The sequence below is a fragment of the Apteryx mantelli genome, chromosome 9 (genome assembly GCF_036417845.1).
Source record: "Apteryx mantelli isolate bAptMan1 chromosome 9, bAptMan1.hap1, whole genome shotgun sequence".
NCBI classification, from domain to species: domain Eukaryota; kingdom Metazoa; phylum Chordata; class Aves; order Apterygiformes; family Apterygidae; genus Apteryx; species Apteryx mantelli.
This window is the reverse complement of record NC_089986.1, coordinates 23,904,963-23,920,548: the sequence shown is the minus strand read 5'-3', so window position 1 is coordinate 23,920,548 and position 15,586 is coordinate 23,904,963. Positions and strand designations below refer to the sequence as shown.

General features: G+C 37.6%; 1 protein-coding gene across 1 annotated transcript; it reads left to right on the top strand.

Annotated features, from left to right (window-relative positions):
* Positions 1-1,099: 1,099 nt before the first annotated feature.
* TRIM42 (tripartite motif containing 42) lies at positions 1,100-8,510 on the top strand. The gene is made up of 5 exons (XM_013956756.2): positions 1,100-1,455; positions 3,074-3,780; positions 5,045-5,865; positions 6,593-6,820; positions 8,424-8,510. The coding sequence occupies exons 1-5, from the start codon at positions 1,100-1,102 to the stop codon at positions 8,508-8,510; spliced, it is 2,199 nt and encodes a 732-aa protein (XP_013812210.1).
* The last annotated feature ends 7,076 nt before the right edge of the window (positions 8,511-15,586 follow it).

The window sequence follows — 15,586 nt, the reverse complement described above, 5'->3', positions numbered from 1 at the left end:
GAGGCCACAATTAAAAGTCAGTATTCTTGGAAATGTACCATATAGACACCACTATCCTTTACACTTTCAAGTAAGAGAAAAAGCTGTTTCAGATGTCAATCACAGGTAACTCTTAGAGGATGGATTTTCTTTTTTTAAATATAAGCATTACAGTAAGCTACTAGCAAGCTAGTAAGCTTAAATATTCTTTACAATAATTTAATTTTTATTTAAAATTATTATCCGTGTAAATAGATAAAAAATGCAATTTAAATCTTGGAATAGGTCACCTAAATGAAGGCAAAAAGTGCCTAATATGAGGTAACTAAATAACTAAAATATGATGTCTTATATTGCAGTTATAGGAGAGTGGTCAGTTTAGGGAAGGACAAGAAACACACTTGGACTTCAGTGGGAAAAGAGGCAGGCCCACAGTGAATGAGCAATAGCACCGAACCTACAACCCAAGTTTAGTTCCTTTCCTTAGGAACATTCATTGAGGGAATGAATGCCGTACATTGTTCAAGAGCATAAACGCTGGCAGACAAAGGTTTGTAGTGAAGACAGTTACAAAGAAATGCTTCAAGATGCATCTCAAGTGCATGAACCTTAGGTCTTTCATGTGTGATACTTATCCTTAAAGTCTTATAAAGGTTTGATGAAAAATCTCTCACTATAGCTAGTTAGGGCCTGATTGAGGTGGTTCGCTTATGGCACCCAACTTAGCCAATGAAATGTCTATAAAGTAAGTGGTCTTAACAACATGGTTGCTTTAGGATATCTAATCTAGGTGTATAAGCTCCCTATGCAATTAATGGAGAGTGAGGTAGGTGCTTTCAAGAAATTCAGGAAGAATGATTATAGTTACTGTGATGAATAGATGATGCCATCAGTGAGTCATGTATATGGGCGTGAGATTCTGCCTGCATCCTTATTTGAATATGTCACTGTGACATCCTTATTCTGTTCCGATTGGAACAGGACACTAGAACATTTTCACATCACGGAGCTTGACCCAACAATCAGACCTCAAACCTTTTTGAGAGCCAAATTGCCGTAAAGTTGTAGTGTGAGAAGCTGAGAGGATCAATGAGCTTTCTTCCAAGTGTCTGATAGAACAATGGCCAAAAGTGAACGTCCCTGTTTAATCTGGCCATGCTGCTCAAACTGCTGTTACCTAACTTGCCACAGCAGAAGTGAAGGATGCTGTTTGTGTTGGCGTTTCTTATTTACCAATGAGCGGAACTGCAGCTGTTTCCCGTGTCCATATGCAGAAGACAAACCTTGCCAGTGTTGCCACTGCTCATGTGCAGAGCATGCAAATTGCTGGTGGTGCTGCTGCTCTTGTTCAAATAACCCAGACTGCAAATGCGACTGCTGTAGTGGGGAGAATTCAGCGTGTCAGTACTACGAAAGCAGATGCTGCAGAAGCTCTGTCTACAAACCACACCACTCAAGAGCACTAGGGACTGTTCAGTAAGTAGAGTCAAGAGCTCTTAATTTCTTGTGTTTTTTTTTTCATTTTTTCCTGATTGACATTATGTCCTAGTGGATGTGCTGCATTTAGGAACTTAAGACCTGTTGGCTCACTGGAGTCCAGTTCCCAGCTATTTCAAACAACAACAGGATATCATCTTACAAGATGAAACTGAAAAGCAGAAGGGAAGGGGCCAATTATTAAATATAGAAACAGTAAGCTAAAGAGCAGTCAACTAAAAAGTTATTCTCCAATACCTTTGGAGAATAGCTAGCAAGCTAGCATAGGAACTTGAGACTGCAACAGCAGCAAACAGAAAGGAACTGACAGGACTTCTGGAAATGTATGGTCTATTCCTATATAGCTAAACCGGGAAGACCAGAAGGAATCTTCACAGGAACAGAAAATTCTGTTCTCTTTAGTTTACTGTTTCTTTCACGGCTGTTTAAAGCAACAACAGAAGCAGATAGCATGGTGCTATTGAACATTTGGGAGAGAATGGGGGAAGGAAAACAACAGCAGTATGAATGCTAAAAAGAAATACAGCATAGTGCCAGACTGCTGTGGTTCAGAATGAGATCTACTGGAAACATTGAATACTGGTGCTCCTGTCAAGGCTCTGGAAACTCTATTAACTACTCGTGGAGTAGTACAAAGGTATTATTGGATTTTTAAAACAATAATGTCCACAGGCTAGGAGGCAGACTAGAACGATCAAGATTTGAAGATAACAGGGATTTAGCATGTCCTGAAAGCCAGGCCTCTTCCATAATAAAGATAATACAAAATGTTTTTCCACATTTGAAAGTCTTGGCAATTAAGATAAAAGAATCAATGATAATAAGGCTGCTGCTAACACTAAAGATGATCTTCATTCATTCTACAAATCAGAAAGAGTTCAAATGTGATTTTTAAAAAATGATTAAAATATTAGCATGATCATATGTAAATATGGTTTGCTAAGTGAAGCAGAAATTTCTTCAATACTTTCTGGAAGTGGTAAGACATCTAGTTGTGCTATTTTCTTAAGGACATATTCCATATGGAAAATGCAAAAGAAAAACATTTTGACATATACCCCGTCTTAAGTTTTAATGAAAACAAATTTCTTCTAAAAATCTTACCAATGTAGTTGTAAAAGAAAGCATTTAATACCCTATGAAACAAAATAGTGTTTCATTTGAATTGCACAAAATGTTTTTTTTCACCCTATTTATTTGTTGTTTTCATTTTGAAAAAATAATCAAACAAGAAAAGGAGACAAAATACACTTCAGTTTGTACTAAAGCAAACTGTATTATTCCTTTTGTTTGGCAGCCAGAAATAATCCAACAAATTCAGACAGACCTGCAATGATTAAGATGTCTGTTATTCTGTAAGATGTTTATTTATTGGCAACATTATTCAATAGTGAAATAATTATGAAAAAAGAAAAGAGAAAAGTGGACTCTTGATAGTGCTAATCCAGGTGTTTAAGTAAAAAATCCTGTCAGAATAAAAGAATGGTTGGCATGCAAAGCAGAACTGCTTATATTATCAATTTTGCTAGTTAGATGGTATCCTAATATTCAGGCTGCTTATGTCTGGGTTTTTTTTTTTCAAATGTATTTTATTTAGGTCAAAAGATGTTTTGTCAAGATTCAGAACTAGAAGCGATGCATCTGTCGTTACACTGGAAAGGAACGTCTCAGGCCATGCTTTCCGCGACCAGCTCGCCTGTCCGCTGTGTAAACAATTGTTTCTCCAACCATTTATGCTGCCATGCAACCACTGTATTTGTGAGAAGTGTATAACTAAAAGCAAGAGCAAAGCTGAAGTGACTGAAAATTTTTTCATCATCATATGCCCAGTGTGTAGCAAAGCACATTGCCTCCCCTATACTAATAAAATTCAGCTGAGGAAGAATTACCTGAGAGCCAAACTAGCCAAGAAATACATGCGCAGACATGGCTTTCTGAGGTGGAGATTTGACTATAGTGAAAGACCAGTCTATTGTCAAACTTGCAGGGAGAGAAAAAGAAAGGCAACCAAAAAATGTAGAACATGTGGAATTAATTACTGTAATGAATGCCTGCACATATATCATATTGAGACTGGTGCTCAAGATCACATTTTCACCAGAGCATATCAAGAAGATCATGAACAGTGGCGCTGCTTATTGCACTACAGCTCAAACCTCTCTGAATACTGTGTGGATGACCATGAGCTGATCTGTGAGTTTTGCAAGAACTCACTGCACAATGATCATGACACTATTCCCCTGACAGTGGCGTGTTCAAGAGAGGCCGCTTCCCTCTTCGATACTATTGCAAAGTTTAAAAAAGGTTTGTACTTCTCTTACTTCTCACACTTCCCCATGTCTCCTTGGAAAGGAAGCTTGAACATATGCTTGACAAGCCACATTATCCTCTAATTCTCTGCACGAGTCAGAAAGGTGGCATATTCCCACTGTGGAGACACCAAAGGAAAAAGCTCATAACTGTGTGGCACTGTGAGCCAGACTCAACTACTAGAGAATGAAAGAGCTGCATGTGGGATGGAAACATAAATGTGCATCTAGGGAGGGGAAGTTCCATCTCATACTGCACAACCTAGCATGGAATAAACACCACTTACTGCTTGCAGGATAAAACAGTGAACATTTTTTAATCAGAAATTTACACTTGAATATCTTCCCCAGCAAGCAAGTTGTATTGTCCCTCTTCAGTAAGTTTTCTGCTTATACCTGTGTTGCTCTGAGGTAGCACAGTAAAGTCACTCTTTTTACATAAGATTTGATCCACAGCAAATGACTGGCTGAACAGAGACTGGGATTTTATGAATTTCTTTTAATTATTTTGATCTTTGCATGTAACTTCACAGATGTTGGGAACATAATGACGTCTGGATGGAAAATACAATTCAGAAAGATAAAAGGGAACCAGTAGGAAACAACTAGGATCATTAATTTCCCGATTTCCAAACAGTCTAAAGGTTGAGAAAATAAAAGATGCAGAATATTTGTACAAGATTTTGTAATGTAACATTGTTTCAAGATGTTAGCTGAATTCCGCTAAAATTTACTATCAGCCTTCAGTATTTTTGATTCTGTTTCTGCATAGTTCTAAATTTTTAGTGCCAGGAGAGTAAATCACATCGTAACATAATGGCTATCAGAGGAACGTACTATCCACCACAGACATAACGAGAGCTGTACAGGTGAATTTGCTACCATTATTTTAACTTGATACTAGCCAATTTCCAAAGATAATACAGAGCTGCAATAAATTAAGTTTCAGCATTTCCCATGTAATGGAGTAAAAATTATCAAGCCCATTTTGGGGGAGATAAATTTGAGTAAGTGAGGGAATAATAATAAGTGCCACCACTTAACTGTCTAATTTTACGCACCCAAATATGAACATTTTAACCCAAGCAACTTCCCTCAGGCCTTACCTGCAGTAGAGATGAGAGCAGAACACTAGAATCCTCACTCTTGTCGCAGGTTCTAACCAACCTGAAATCTCTTTAAGCTACAATCTATCTTCTGTCCCTTGTAATCACATTTCAGTATGAATTTGGAACTACTGATCTGATTTTGTTTTACAGTACGCCACGGTGTTGATAATGATCTAATGGAAGTTCTCCTGCTAAAAAATAACTTCAAGGCCTACAAGGACACCAAAAGGAAGGAGATCAGAAATGGATTCTTAAAATTACGTATGGTTCTTCATGAACGAGAAAAGGAGATGATGGAGTTGCTTGAGAACATTGAACTTAAAAAACAGAAGGACATTTCAGAATACATAAACTATACATCCAGCCAGCTCTCATATATGGATGGCCTTATTCAGTACTCTAAAGAGGCTCTAAAGGAGGAAAGCCAGGTTGTATTTCTGCAATCTGCACACTGCTTGGTGAAAGAAATAGAAGATGCAATTGCTTCCATTTTCCAACCCAGTCCACGTCTCAGAGAAGATCCCTTAAAAAAACTTCAGCTCAACTTTGATGAACTTTTGATCAATTTACGGGGACTTTTCCCATCCCCTAGTAGAATAAAGCAGTCAGATGGTAAAGCAGAAAAGTATCCCTATCCTTGTAACTCAGATATAATGGTCCCAAGGCATATTCCAAGCACTCAGGAATTCAAGCCAGCATCATTGTTCCGAAGCCCATCTTTAAATTCCTTGTTTGATTTAGGACTGATGACTAAAGAAGCTCTTGGAAGACCAAGCTCTACACCTCCCCATCATCCTAAGCCACGTAATGAAATGTGTGCATACTGGGATGCAGCTTGTGAAACTCCAAAAAAAGAAAGAAAATATCAGAATGTTTCCTTTCCAAGTCCAGAACCAACAGACAATGAATCAGTCACAGTCCCAGGATTTGTTGTTATCTACCAGACTGTTGTATACCCAAGGTCTGCCAAAGTAAGACATTTATAAATTCTGGATATATACAAAAGACTAACTAGTACCATTATATTTTCAGGTTCTTATACAGTCTGAACTCATGGGAGTTTGAATAAATGAAACTACAGTATCAGTTTAAATACTTAATTTGTAGGAGATGAGGCATTTCAACTTATAATACATATTTATATGACATCTGTAATAATATAACAATCCTATCGACTACAGTAGGAATGTGATAGAATTCAATTTAAGCTTCAGTTTATCTCAAAACCTCGTTAGATGGAAAGGTCCAATACAGAAAGAAACAGATGTATTATGTTTGTATTTAAATATTTGTACATCAGATTAAATTATTTGATCCTGGTCCTGCCCTTCAATGTGATGACATCATGCCTGGGTGATTTTCTTCATTATATTTTTCAGAGATGATAACAAGATTAGAATGCCAGTTGCGTAAGATCCCAAGTGCATACTGCAAAGTGCTGACTGCTGTCAGCATGCATTGCTTTTAGTGTGCTAGAAGAGAGTACTATGAAATTCCTAGGAAGAGGCTTAGCATTTTCTGAGTGAGATCCAAAACTGCACATCTTTCCTGTATATTTCATGCTATGGTTGGAATTTCAGCTGCTCTGGCATTTGAAAATTAAAACCTGCCGAACAGGGGACTTCCAAAAAGGCAAAAATGAAAATAAGCAAAAATTAAGAATACATAATTTGTACACTAGATTTTTTCTCTTCACAGATTTACTGGACCTGTCCCACAGAAGATGTGGATTTCTTTGAGGTAGAGTTTTATGAAGTTGTTGCTATTGGTCCTGATAACATTGTCCAGACACAACTAGCTGGCCAGCTGAGCAAAATAAAGCAACAGAACCTTGAAATTCAACATCTGGACCCAAATACAGAATATCTTTTTAAAGTCCGTGCTGTCAATACAAGCGGTCCAGGTGAATGGAGTGACATCTGTAAGGTACTGTAGAGTCTCCCCATACTTTATAGAGTTGTCTCAACTTTTTTGCCTCCCGTATTTGTTTTTTCCACATTTATTTATGAAGAAGATTGTTTAGATGAAAGATTGCTAGTCACTTTTTTAGGCAAGTGATGCTAATGGTTATACTGGGATTTTCCATACATTGTTCTTCCTACCTCAGTTTGCATTAGCTTGCCCTACATAGGAACGTTTCTCTTTTTTTAGCAACGGGGATCTGTTATGATTACATCAGTTAAGTCATTGTAACTACTTACATTACTGCCAGAGACAGCCTCTGCATTATGCTCTTTGACACACAAAGTAAGAGCCTGAAGATTCAGATCCAAAAACTTTCATGCTAGAACAAGAAGACAACCATGAAGCAAAAGAGGAAACAGAAACCAAAGATTAAGAAGATTCTTTGGCACCTTTGGTCATGAGTCTCCTCTACTGTGGTTTTAGAAGAGAAGGAAAAGTGTTCAAAGGAAGATCAAAGTTAAAAGTAGAAAGGTTTTCAAAAAGGTGTTGGAAGTTAAGACATTTAATAGTTTCATTTTCACACCATCTGAGCATCCCGCATCTCTTGCCAGCGTCACTTTTAGTTTTTCAAACCTTGCCCAAAACCACATATTTAATTCTTATTTTTTTTCCTTGATAAATGATCAGAGTGAATTATTCTAAGAAAAGGTTTGCACACTCAGTAAAGTGTGCTTTGAGGAACTGCAATGCATATAAAGCAGGCGGGTTCCATGAAAAAGGTAGATTTCATTCTCTGTCTCTAACCACAACATTTCAGCCTTTCTCCTCTATCAGTTGCACCAAGAGCTATCCCTTCCCAGGCCCCTGGTCCCTTGTCACATTTAGAGAGTAAAAGTCTAACTTTAAATTGGTGTTCAGACATCTCACTCCCTTGGTGAGTTCTAATGATAAATGACACCTCCCAGAACAGCTCTACTTCCTGTACTTAAAACATTGAGCATAGTATTTTTTTTTTTTTTATCTGACATGTTGGAATGCTATATTGATTCTTCTTTTGAAAACAGTTCTTTCTGCAGGCAGCACAGTCATATTAATATTCCAAAGAAACACAAACTCACTTAACATCTGCCGTAATTTACAGAAGTATAGAGTTCCATAGCAAATGAAAATGAGACAGCATATATGATAAACTTTTATAAATCTTTTTTAAAAAATAACTATCTCTATTCCTTTTGCATAATATCAGAATAGTTTACCTACACAGAAAACCTTGGAAGAACTTAATTTCAAAGAAAATATGGCATTGAATTTTAAAAAGGGATTTATGCAGAGCAGTATCACTTTATGTGTGTATCATTGTTACTGAGTGTGGGAGGGAATGCGACTGTGATGGGTCTGAAAGGTCATGGGAGCTCAGGCACCAAGCTACAAGGGGGAGGAAGGTGATGGAAAGTTTTGTTAGACAGCAGGTACTATTTTATGCATTAAACTAAAGCCGATGCCATATCACCAATATATGAAGTCCCACAAAAGACGTTATTAAATAATAGTAAATATTATTCCCAAAACACTAAATATGTCTACCTCTTCTCTACTTTAATACATTCTTGTATCCTCCTTGCAGATAATCACTCCAGATGAACACGGGAAAGTCCAGGGCAGGTGGGGGATTCGGAGGAGTATTCAGAGTGCTCTGCATACAGATACATAGACAAAAGAATCAAGTCAGGGATTCTTTTTTCATTGAAGGACTGGAAAATGTCTATGCTTTCTTATGCAATTCCTCCTTTGCCACTGAAGTTAGCAGCCAGAGACCTAAGAGGGAGCTCTTTAGACTATTATTGCTTTCTGACAAATAAATAAATAAATAAATAAATAAAACCCCTGTTTTCTCCTTTAGCCTTTTTTATTCCAGCACCAAGACCCATGGAAAATGCTATGTTGTGCATAAATATAAAAACCCATTAGCCTACCTGACAGGACTTTGCACCTTCAAAGAAAATGAACACAGAATTTTGCAATGTTCTGATTATTATTTCTGCTGATATGATTTAACACAGTTCATACAGACCTACAGTAGCCTGTAACATACTTCACATATTTTTAAAGCACGGAATGAGTTATTCTATACCCACATTTGGTCTCGGCCTCACATAGCTGAAGTACAATGTACATACATGCACACAAGGAAGCTGGCAACAGGCAGGACAAGGAGCCCAAGAATGAGGGCAGACAGGACTGTGTCTCCTTACGCACTTGGGTAATCATGGTCAGATTTACTTGACTGTTGTGAACGTCACCTTTGTGAGATGCAGAGTATCAGTCTGTTAAAAGTATCTGCAAGTAAAAATCAGGAGGAGTCACAGAAGCTCTGACTCCCTGAGTAGGCAAGCTACAGTGCTGAAGTGATAAGGAGTAATAACTAATGTCATTCTCTATGCAGGGATGGTCTTACGTGGTTCCTTTCTCTCACTCCAGCCATATCAAGCAAGTGTGTGTATGTAGCTATCTACCTATCTACCTGTATCTATCTACACACACCCATATGTGCTTATATACATCTCTCTCCACATATATATTTAAACATATTTCTAACAGCCTTTGTCCCCATCCTTTCAACTGAGGCATTTAATTGGGATAGGAAATAGCATTAGGGCCACTGTTAGCCCTTCTAAACACCACCTGTGCATTTGTATGTTCGTGTCTTACCTTCAGTACAGAGCAAGTCCCATTATGGAAAATCATGTATTATGAATACTGCCCATGAAATCTTGGACCTCCTACTACCTTCCTTAAGGCAAACAATAAAACTTAGGTATATTTAATATAACCTATTTCTATTGTACCTTTCATTTCTGAAGTTCTTGTTTAGCTTTATATAGTCACTGTAAGATAGTAATATTATAATGTGCTAAAGGAAGAGGCTGAACAAAAAGGCAACAATGGCATCAGCAAAGCCAAAATTTGAAGTCTGAGAACACCTGTTTCTCTCTTTTGTGCTAGCCAGTGAGCTATTAGTGATGCTTCAGTTAATATGTATGTTCTTGCCAAGATCTCTCTTCAGTCTTTCCTTGACAGCATACTTTTTCGTGGACACAGTCTTTAGACAGGCGTCTAGGCCATTAAAGGTAAAAGAGGTTTACATTTTCAAATGAACAATTATGTTCAATTTACACTTTCTATTGAACAATTATAGGAGCGTCTGATTTTGAGAAGCTTCTCTTGAAACATTTAAAAGGGAGCTGATCTCCACACATAGCACCAGTGATCTAAAAATTCTGCTAGATTTTTGCAGAAGTCTAAATGTCTGACCTCCTCAGCTAGTGAAGCCTAATTACTCCTTCATGACTGTCTAAACCCCTTCCCCAGACAGCAGCATTCTAACTCTATTTCAAGGGCATGTGAGTTATAGTTCCCCAGAAATCCACCCATTTGGTATTCCTCGTAGTATATTTCTCTGTATATGGATCAGACTGCAATATGGAGCAAGTATACAAATTCCCTTTGCACCACTGGCAAAGCAAAAATTGACTATAGCAGCCTTCTGTACCCAGCAGCTCTTAAGAGACGTATTTTGCAGTACACAGCTCTGTGTAACAGCCAAGCAAAGCTGCAATTCCCCTTTCATGTAAACAGTGACTCTGTTCACTTTAGCAGGGCAAAATCTTATCAGTATCACTGAGAGAGCAGAATCAGTCCCACCCTGTAAGCTTTAAGATTTTTATTAATTATTGTGGGGCTGCTGGAAGCCTATGTTTCTTTTCAAACAAATTACCTTTCAAACATCTCTATCTCAGCTCGCTTTGCTTTCTTCTCCAGGGTTGCCTCTTTTTTTCCATGAGAGGAAAAAAAATGTGTTAAGTTCTTTACACACAGTTCAGTGCCTGCCTATTATGAGCACTGCCAAATCCCATGGTGACTGGATGTCTACAGCCCAATTTACTGCACTCCTTCTCTCAATAAACAGGCAAGGCAAAGAATGGGACAATTTTGCTTATCTACTGCTCACTGCCCAAATGGGTGGGGAGGCAGCACCATCTCTCATCCTGGGCACACATTTTTCAGCTGCATGCCTTGAAATTGAAATTTTGAGATGTTTATAAATAAATAAAAACCTGCCTGAATTTAATGCAGCGTGATATTTGCATAATTACTTTTCAAGGTAATGAGTGTAACAGAAGCCAAAACACAGAAGGTTGAGTATCTTCAGAGCAGCCTGTGCCAGTAAATAAACACACAACTCTTGTAAGTATCAAATTGCAGAGCAGTTTAGAAAGAGCATAATTTATTTAGGGAACAACGAGCATCTATTTGTGTTGAGCAGGTGGCCAAGGTGAACAAATGAAAGACATATATGTAATTGAATATTAGAGGAGCCATCACTTCATTTCACCACCATTTGTCTTTCGGAATATCTATAGCCAACCCTGCCGAACAAAACATCGCAAAATAAAGGTGGCTGTCAAATCACCTCCTCCAAATCCAAGCTATTACCAAAACAAACAGCTGGGCTGAAGCAAATAATGACAATTTGATGGAAAATATTCTGGGGTGGTGGCTACCCACCTTCCTAAGTGAGGAAATGGAGACCAAGATGAGTCTAACACACAGGAGTCTGGTCAATGGCGTCTCAGTCTTCCCGGACACCGAAGTAGCCAGAAGACTGGAGACAGCTCAGAGATGCGGCTAGCTAACCTGTACTGACACAAATCAGCTAACCAACCTGCCCTGCGCATCCCCAGATACGACGGCATCAACTAATAAGTTGAGGTATTATAATGTTTTATCACCCATTTGCTGTGTAACCCATCAGGAAGCAATTAGTAACAATATTATTCAAGGGAGTTACGGGCTGTGCTGTCTTCTTCAAGAATATTTCCAAGACCATTTCAGAACTTTGGAAAATACTTATCCCACTGGCAGACATTATTGCTGCACAAGAAGAGGTAGCGATCTTTGGGGAGCCTAAATGCTTAACCGATACTTGCGACTGAAAATATTCCCCATGTTCAGCTAGTAAACTAGCTACTGTCGGAAATGAAGAGACTCACGTCGGACCTCTTTATAATGAATAAAAGTGACTTGCCAGCTGAACTAAAATTCTCTGAAGTAGACAACTACAGATAAACATTATTTTAGGTTAAAACATTTTAAGCAAACAAAACAGAGCAGGTAAATAAATAAGCTAACAGGCTATAAACTTAGCCTGTTGAGATCGTTTTGTTTTGGGCTGTAAAGCTGTAATTTAGGGCTGCTAAGACATGTGTTCTGAAAGCTAGAAGGTTGCCCAAAGAAAATTAAAAAAGAAAATAAAAATGAAAAAAGAACTAAAAATCAAAATTGTTTGAACCAAGTCCCTTTTATATTAAATAACCCCAAACTCACAACTTTTAGTACCCCAAAATGCTTAAGTTAAAAATCATCTTGATAAATAACTTGAAAATATCAGTAAAACTCAAAAATATTTATATAGTAAAAGAAAACATAGATACTAATAAATAAAAATTAAAAAATTAAGGGAAACATACTTCTATACTTGTAAAAGTCCTAGCTATTTGCTCCTACCATAGGAAAAGAGAATCAAAAGTAATACTCTAATTGGAACAAAGTACTGGTCTAGGCACCTCTTTAACTGAAAGTTAATGGTAAACTGTTGGGACTTAGAGACCTAAATGAAATTACTGGAGGTCAGACAGGATTAGTTTACAAAGAAAAATTAAAACAACCATGAGCTTGTTCCATTGTGTACTGGGACTTTCACCGATATTATGAGTAATCTTAATGTATGTAGCGGGATAAAGTACTCAAGATCTAGCTAAGTGACAGCGAAGGAAGACTAAAATAACAGCCTACCTACAAGGTGTAAACATCTAAGAGGAAGAGAAATAACTTACCATGTCATAACTGTGTTCAGAAATGATGATCAGATTGGACCTAAGCAGTTGGTGTTGCAACAAATTCAAATGAAGAGTGTGTGCTAAGTATTTCAAAGCTTTTTGTGTTCTTCAGGGACAAAACTAATTGAGAAGTACAAAGCAGTATTTGAGGCCATCCACGGGACTGGGACCATCAGTCTCATCCAGTGTGGTACATTTCAGCTTGAGGAACAGAGTAGGAACTTTTTTTCCAAAAGACATTTACTGGAGCAGACAGTTCACAGAAAATGTAGCCTATCAGCTCAGAAACTCAAACCAGAAACGTCTCGTCCCAATCAGGGACCCAACTAGAGGAAAATCTTCACTGAATGACTAGGATAGCTTGACCAGACCTAGTATTCACATCCACGTAGCTTACCTATAGCTCAAACCCTTGTAAATATTTCTGCTTCTGTCTCCTGGCATGAATTCTAGCTTTTTAAATGTGTACATTTTGCTTTCTCAGTTACATAGAATTTGTTTCAATCATTTGGTTATTTTGGTAGATTTAGAGTACTTCAAAAATTCATATGGAAATTTGCTTCCTTCTCGAGCATTTCTTTTGCTATGCACATGTTAGATAACCCTTCAGAGAGAAATCTTGATTGTCAAGAGCTCTCCCAGCCATGCATCAATCTTTTTAATAGAGTTCACTGGGGTTTTTCTCCCCTTTCCACAATAGTAACTAAGACAGACTCTATAAATTCTGAGATTTCAGGCTGCAAACAAAAATCTCCTGGACGTGCCCTTGCATTTATAAATGTGTTAGTTATTACGCGATTTTTGCATTACTTACTTCTACCAGCTCATGGTGGGCAACAACTCTTAGCAAATCTAAGATCAAGTAATTAATTCTGCTGCAGCACGTCAAAGGCAGTAAGAATATTTCACAAGATCCACAAACTGCAGGGGAAAGGTCTTCATTTTTAAAAAAAGGCCCTCAAAGCTTGCAGTCCCCAAATCATTTAGACACATTGGTGACTTCACTGGAAATTCTTTTTACTTTTTCTCCAGCAAACACAGAAAAGACATCATATTTGTTGGCAATTTCACCCTTTGAAATGTTTGGCTTTTCATCAGAAAGCCTACACAGAAAGTATTGTTACTTCATTTTAATGTTACTGAATATATACCTGATTTGTGCAGACAACTCTGAATGGGCAAGCTCTTGTTAACCCAGGGCTGTTTATCTGAAAGTTACAAGTCAGAATGGGGAACATAAGAAAACCTAACCATCCAAAAACTAATTCTTTGAAGCAATTTCTGAAGCTCAGAAGATAATACAAACTAATGATGCAGAACTAGATGCTCCAAGAACTCCTCTTAAGCTGAAGAAGCAGTGGCTTTTGGTCATGAACTCAAAGGACTCTGGGAAAGACTTCCAACCTACAGTTTGCTAGACGAATAAATATTCTCATATTGCTGTTCCCTGAGTGATCTATGCAAGAACAGTGAGGTTAGATAAAAGCTCTATCTACTGTGTTATCCACTGTTTCTAACAGAAACAACAGCAAACGAAAGAGTGCAAGAATGAAGTGAGCACACTGTGATATTCTCCAAGCTTTCAGTAAGGTATGGCTTAAGAGTTTCAGCCACAGATGGTGTCTTAGTATCTAACATAGCACAAATATTTTCTTCTTTGAACTTGTCTACTCCTTTTTGAGACCTTGTCAACTTTTTGCCTGTATTATTCCCTCTATAGCAAGGCATTTCTCCCTCTTCAACAGCAAAATCAAATCAGAGCTCAGAAGCAGCAAAAAGACCATCATATTGGTCATGTGTTTAAAATTTCATTCTACCAGATCGGCAATATAAGATGCTTTATCTCCTCCATGAATGTCTACAATCAGGTAAAAATAAAATATGACTGAACTCCAATAAATAAGAAAATAACTCACACTATTGAAATAAGACATTTACAAAGGGAATTTGTAACTGAAATGTCAAATGAATCTAGGTAATTCTGTTCTTAAAAAAAAAAAAAAAAAAGCAGACTGATTCTGACAGCTTTTCTTTATCATGTACTCCATGTCTTCTTCAGGGAATACCCCCCAAAACCAAGAAAACCAGCTATAAAGAAAAGTGCTTCCTGGAATGGAAGTGGAGAGCTTAATATCTTGCCAAACTAATCCTCCAATAATTTGTGCTGTGATTTATTCTAGTTTGCCTGGCTTTGGTGCAGTTTCTGTAAGAACCTGTCAATACATGTTGACCTGTCATATGAGAGGGAATGTCTGGAAACTTGAAGGAAAAAAAAATAATACCCACTATAAGAGTTAAGTTTTACCATTATTTGCCTGGGTTGATGTAAAAATAGTCCATGTATAGTTCCTTGGACAACCTTCTTTTAAAATATTAGCACATGACTAGCTTTCTTTTGGGCATCCCAATTTTGCTAAGATTTATTCAGAAGTAAATTTGTGGACCAGAAAATGCCTTAATTCTTTCAAAACTCTTGAATACAAGTTATCTCTACCTGCTAAATTTAGAAAAGTTTCACTTTAGTAAGTGATATTTATCATCGTCCTTATTCACCAGTGAAAAATAAAGTAGAAATCTACCAGGATGATAAATCACAGAGTAATTGAAGATACAGTGTCTGGAAGTCAAGCAGAAGAGAACAGCAAGTCCTGCATTTTCTGCGCTTTTATTAACTGACTTGCTCCTAAGGGTCCATTGTGGTAGGAGGTTACAAGGAGATAAAGGAGCCCATCGCACTGTGGAGCAATTTGATAAAAATTCTGGGGATTTTCCCTTGCAGAGCTCTTTCCTCATCAAACCATCTCCTAGTGAATTATTCACTGCGGAACAAACTTCAAAAGGCACCTAGTTCACCACCTAACTTTCTTATGAAACTAGAAATCACATCAAC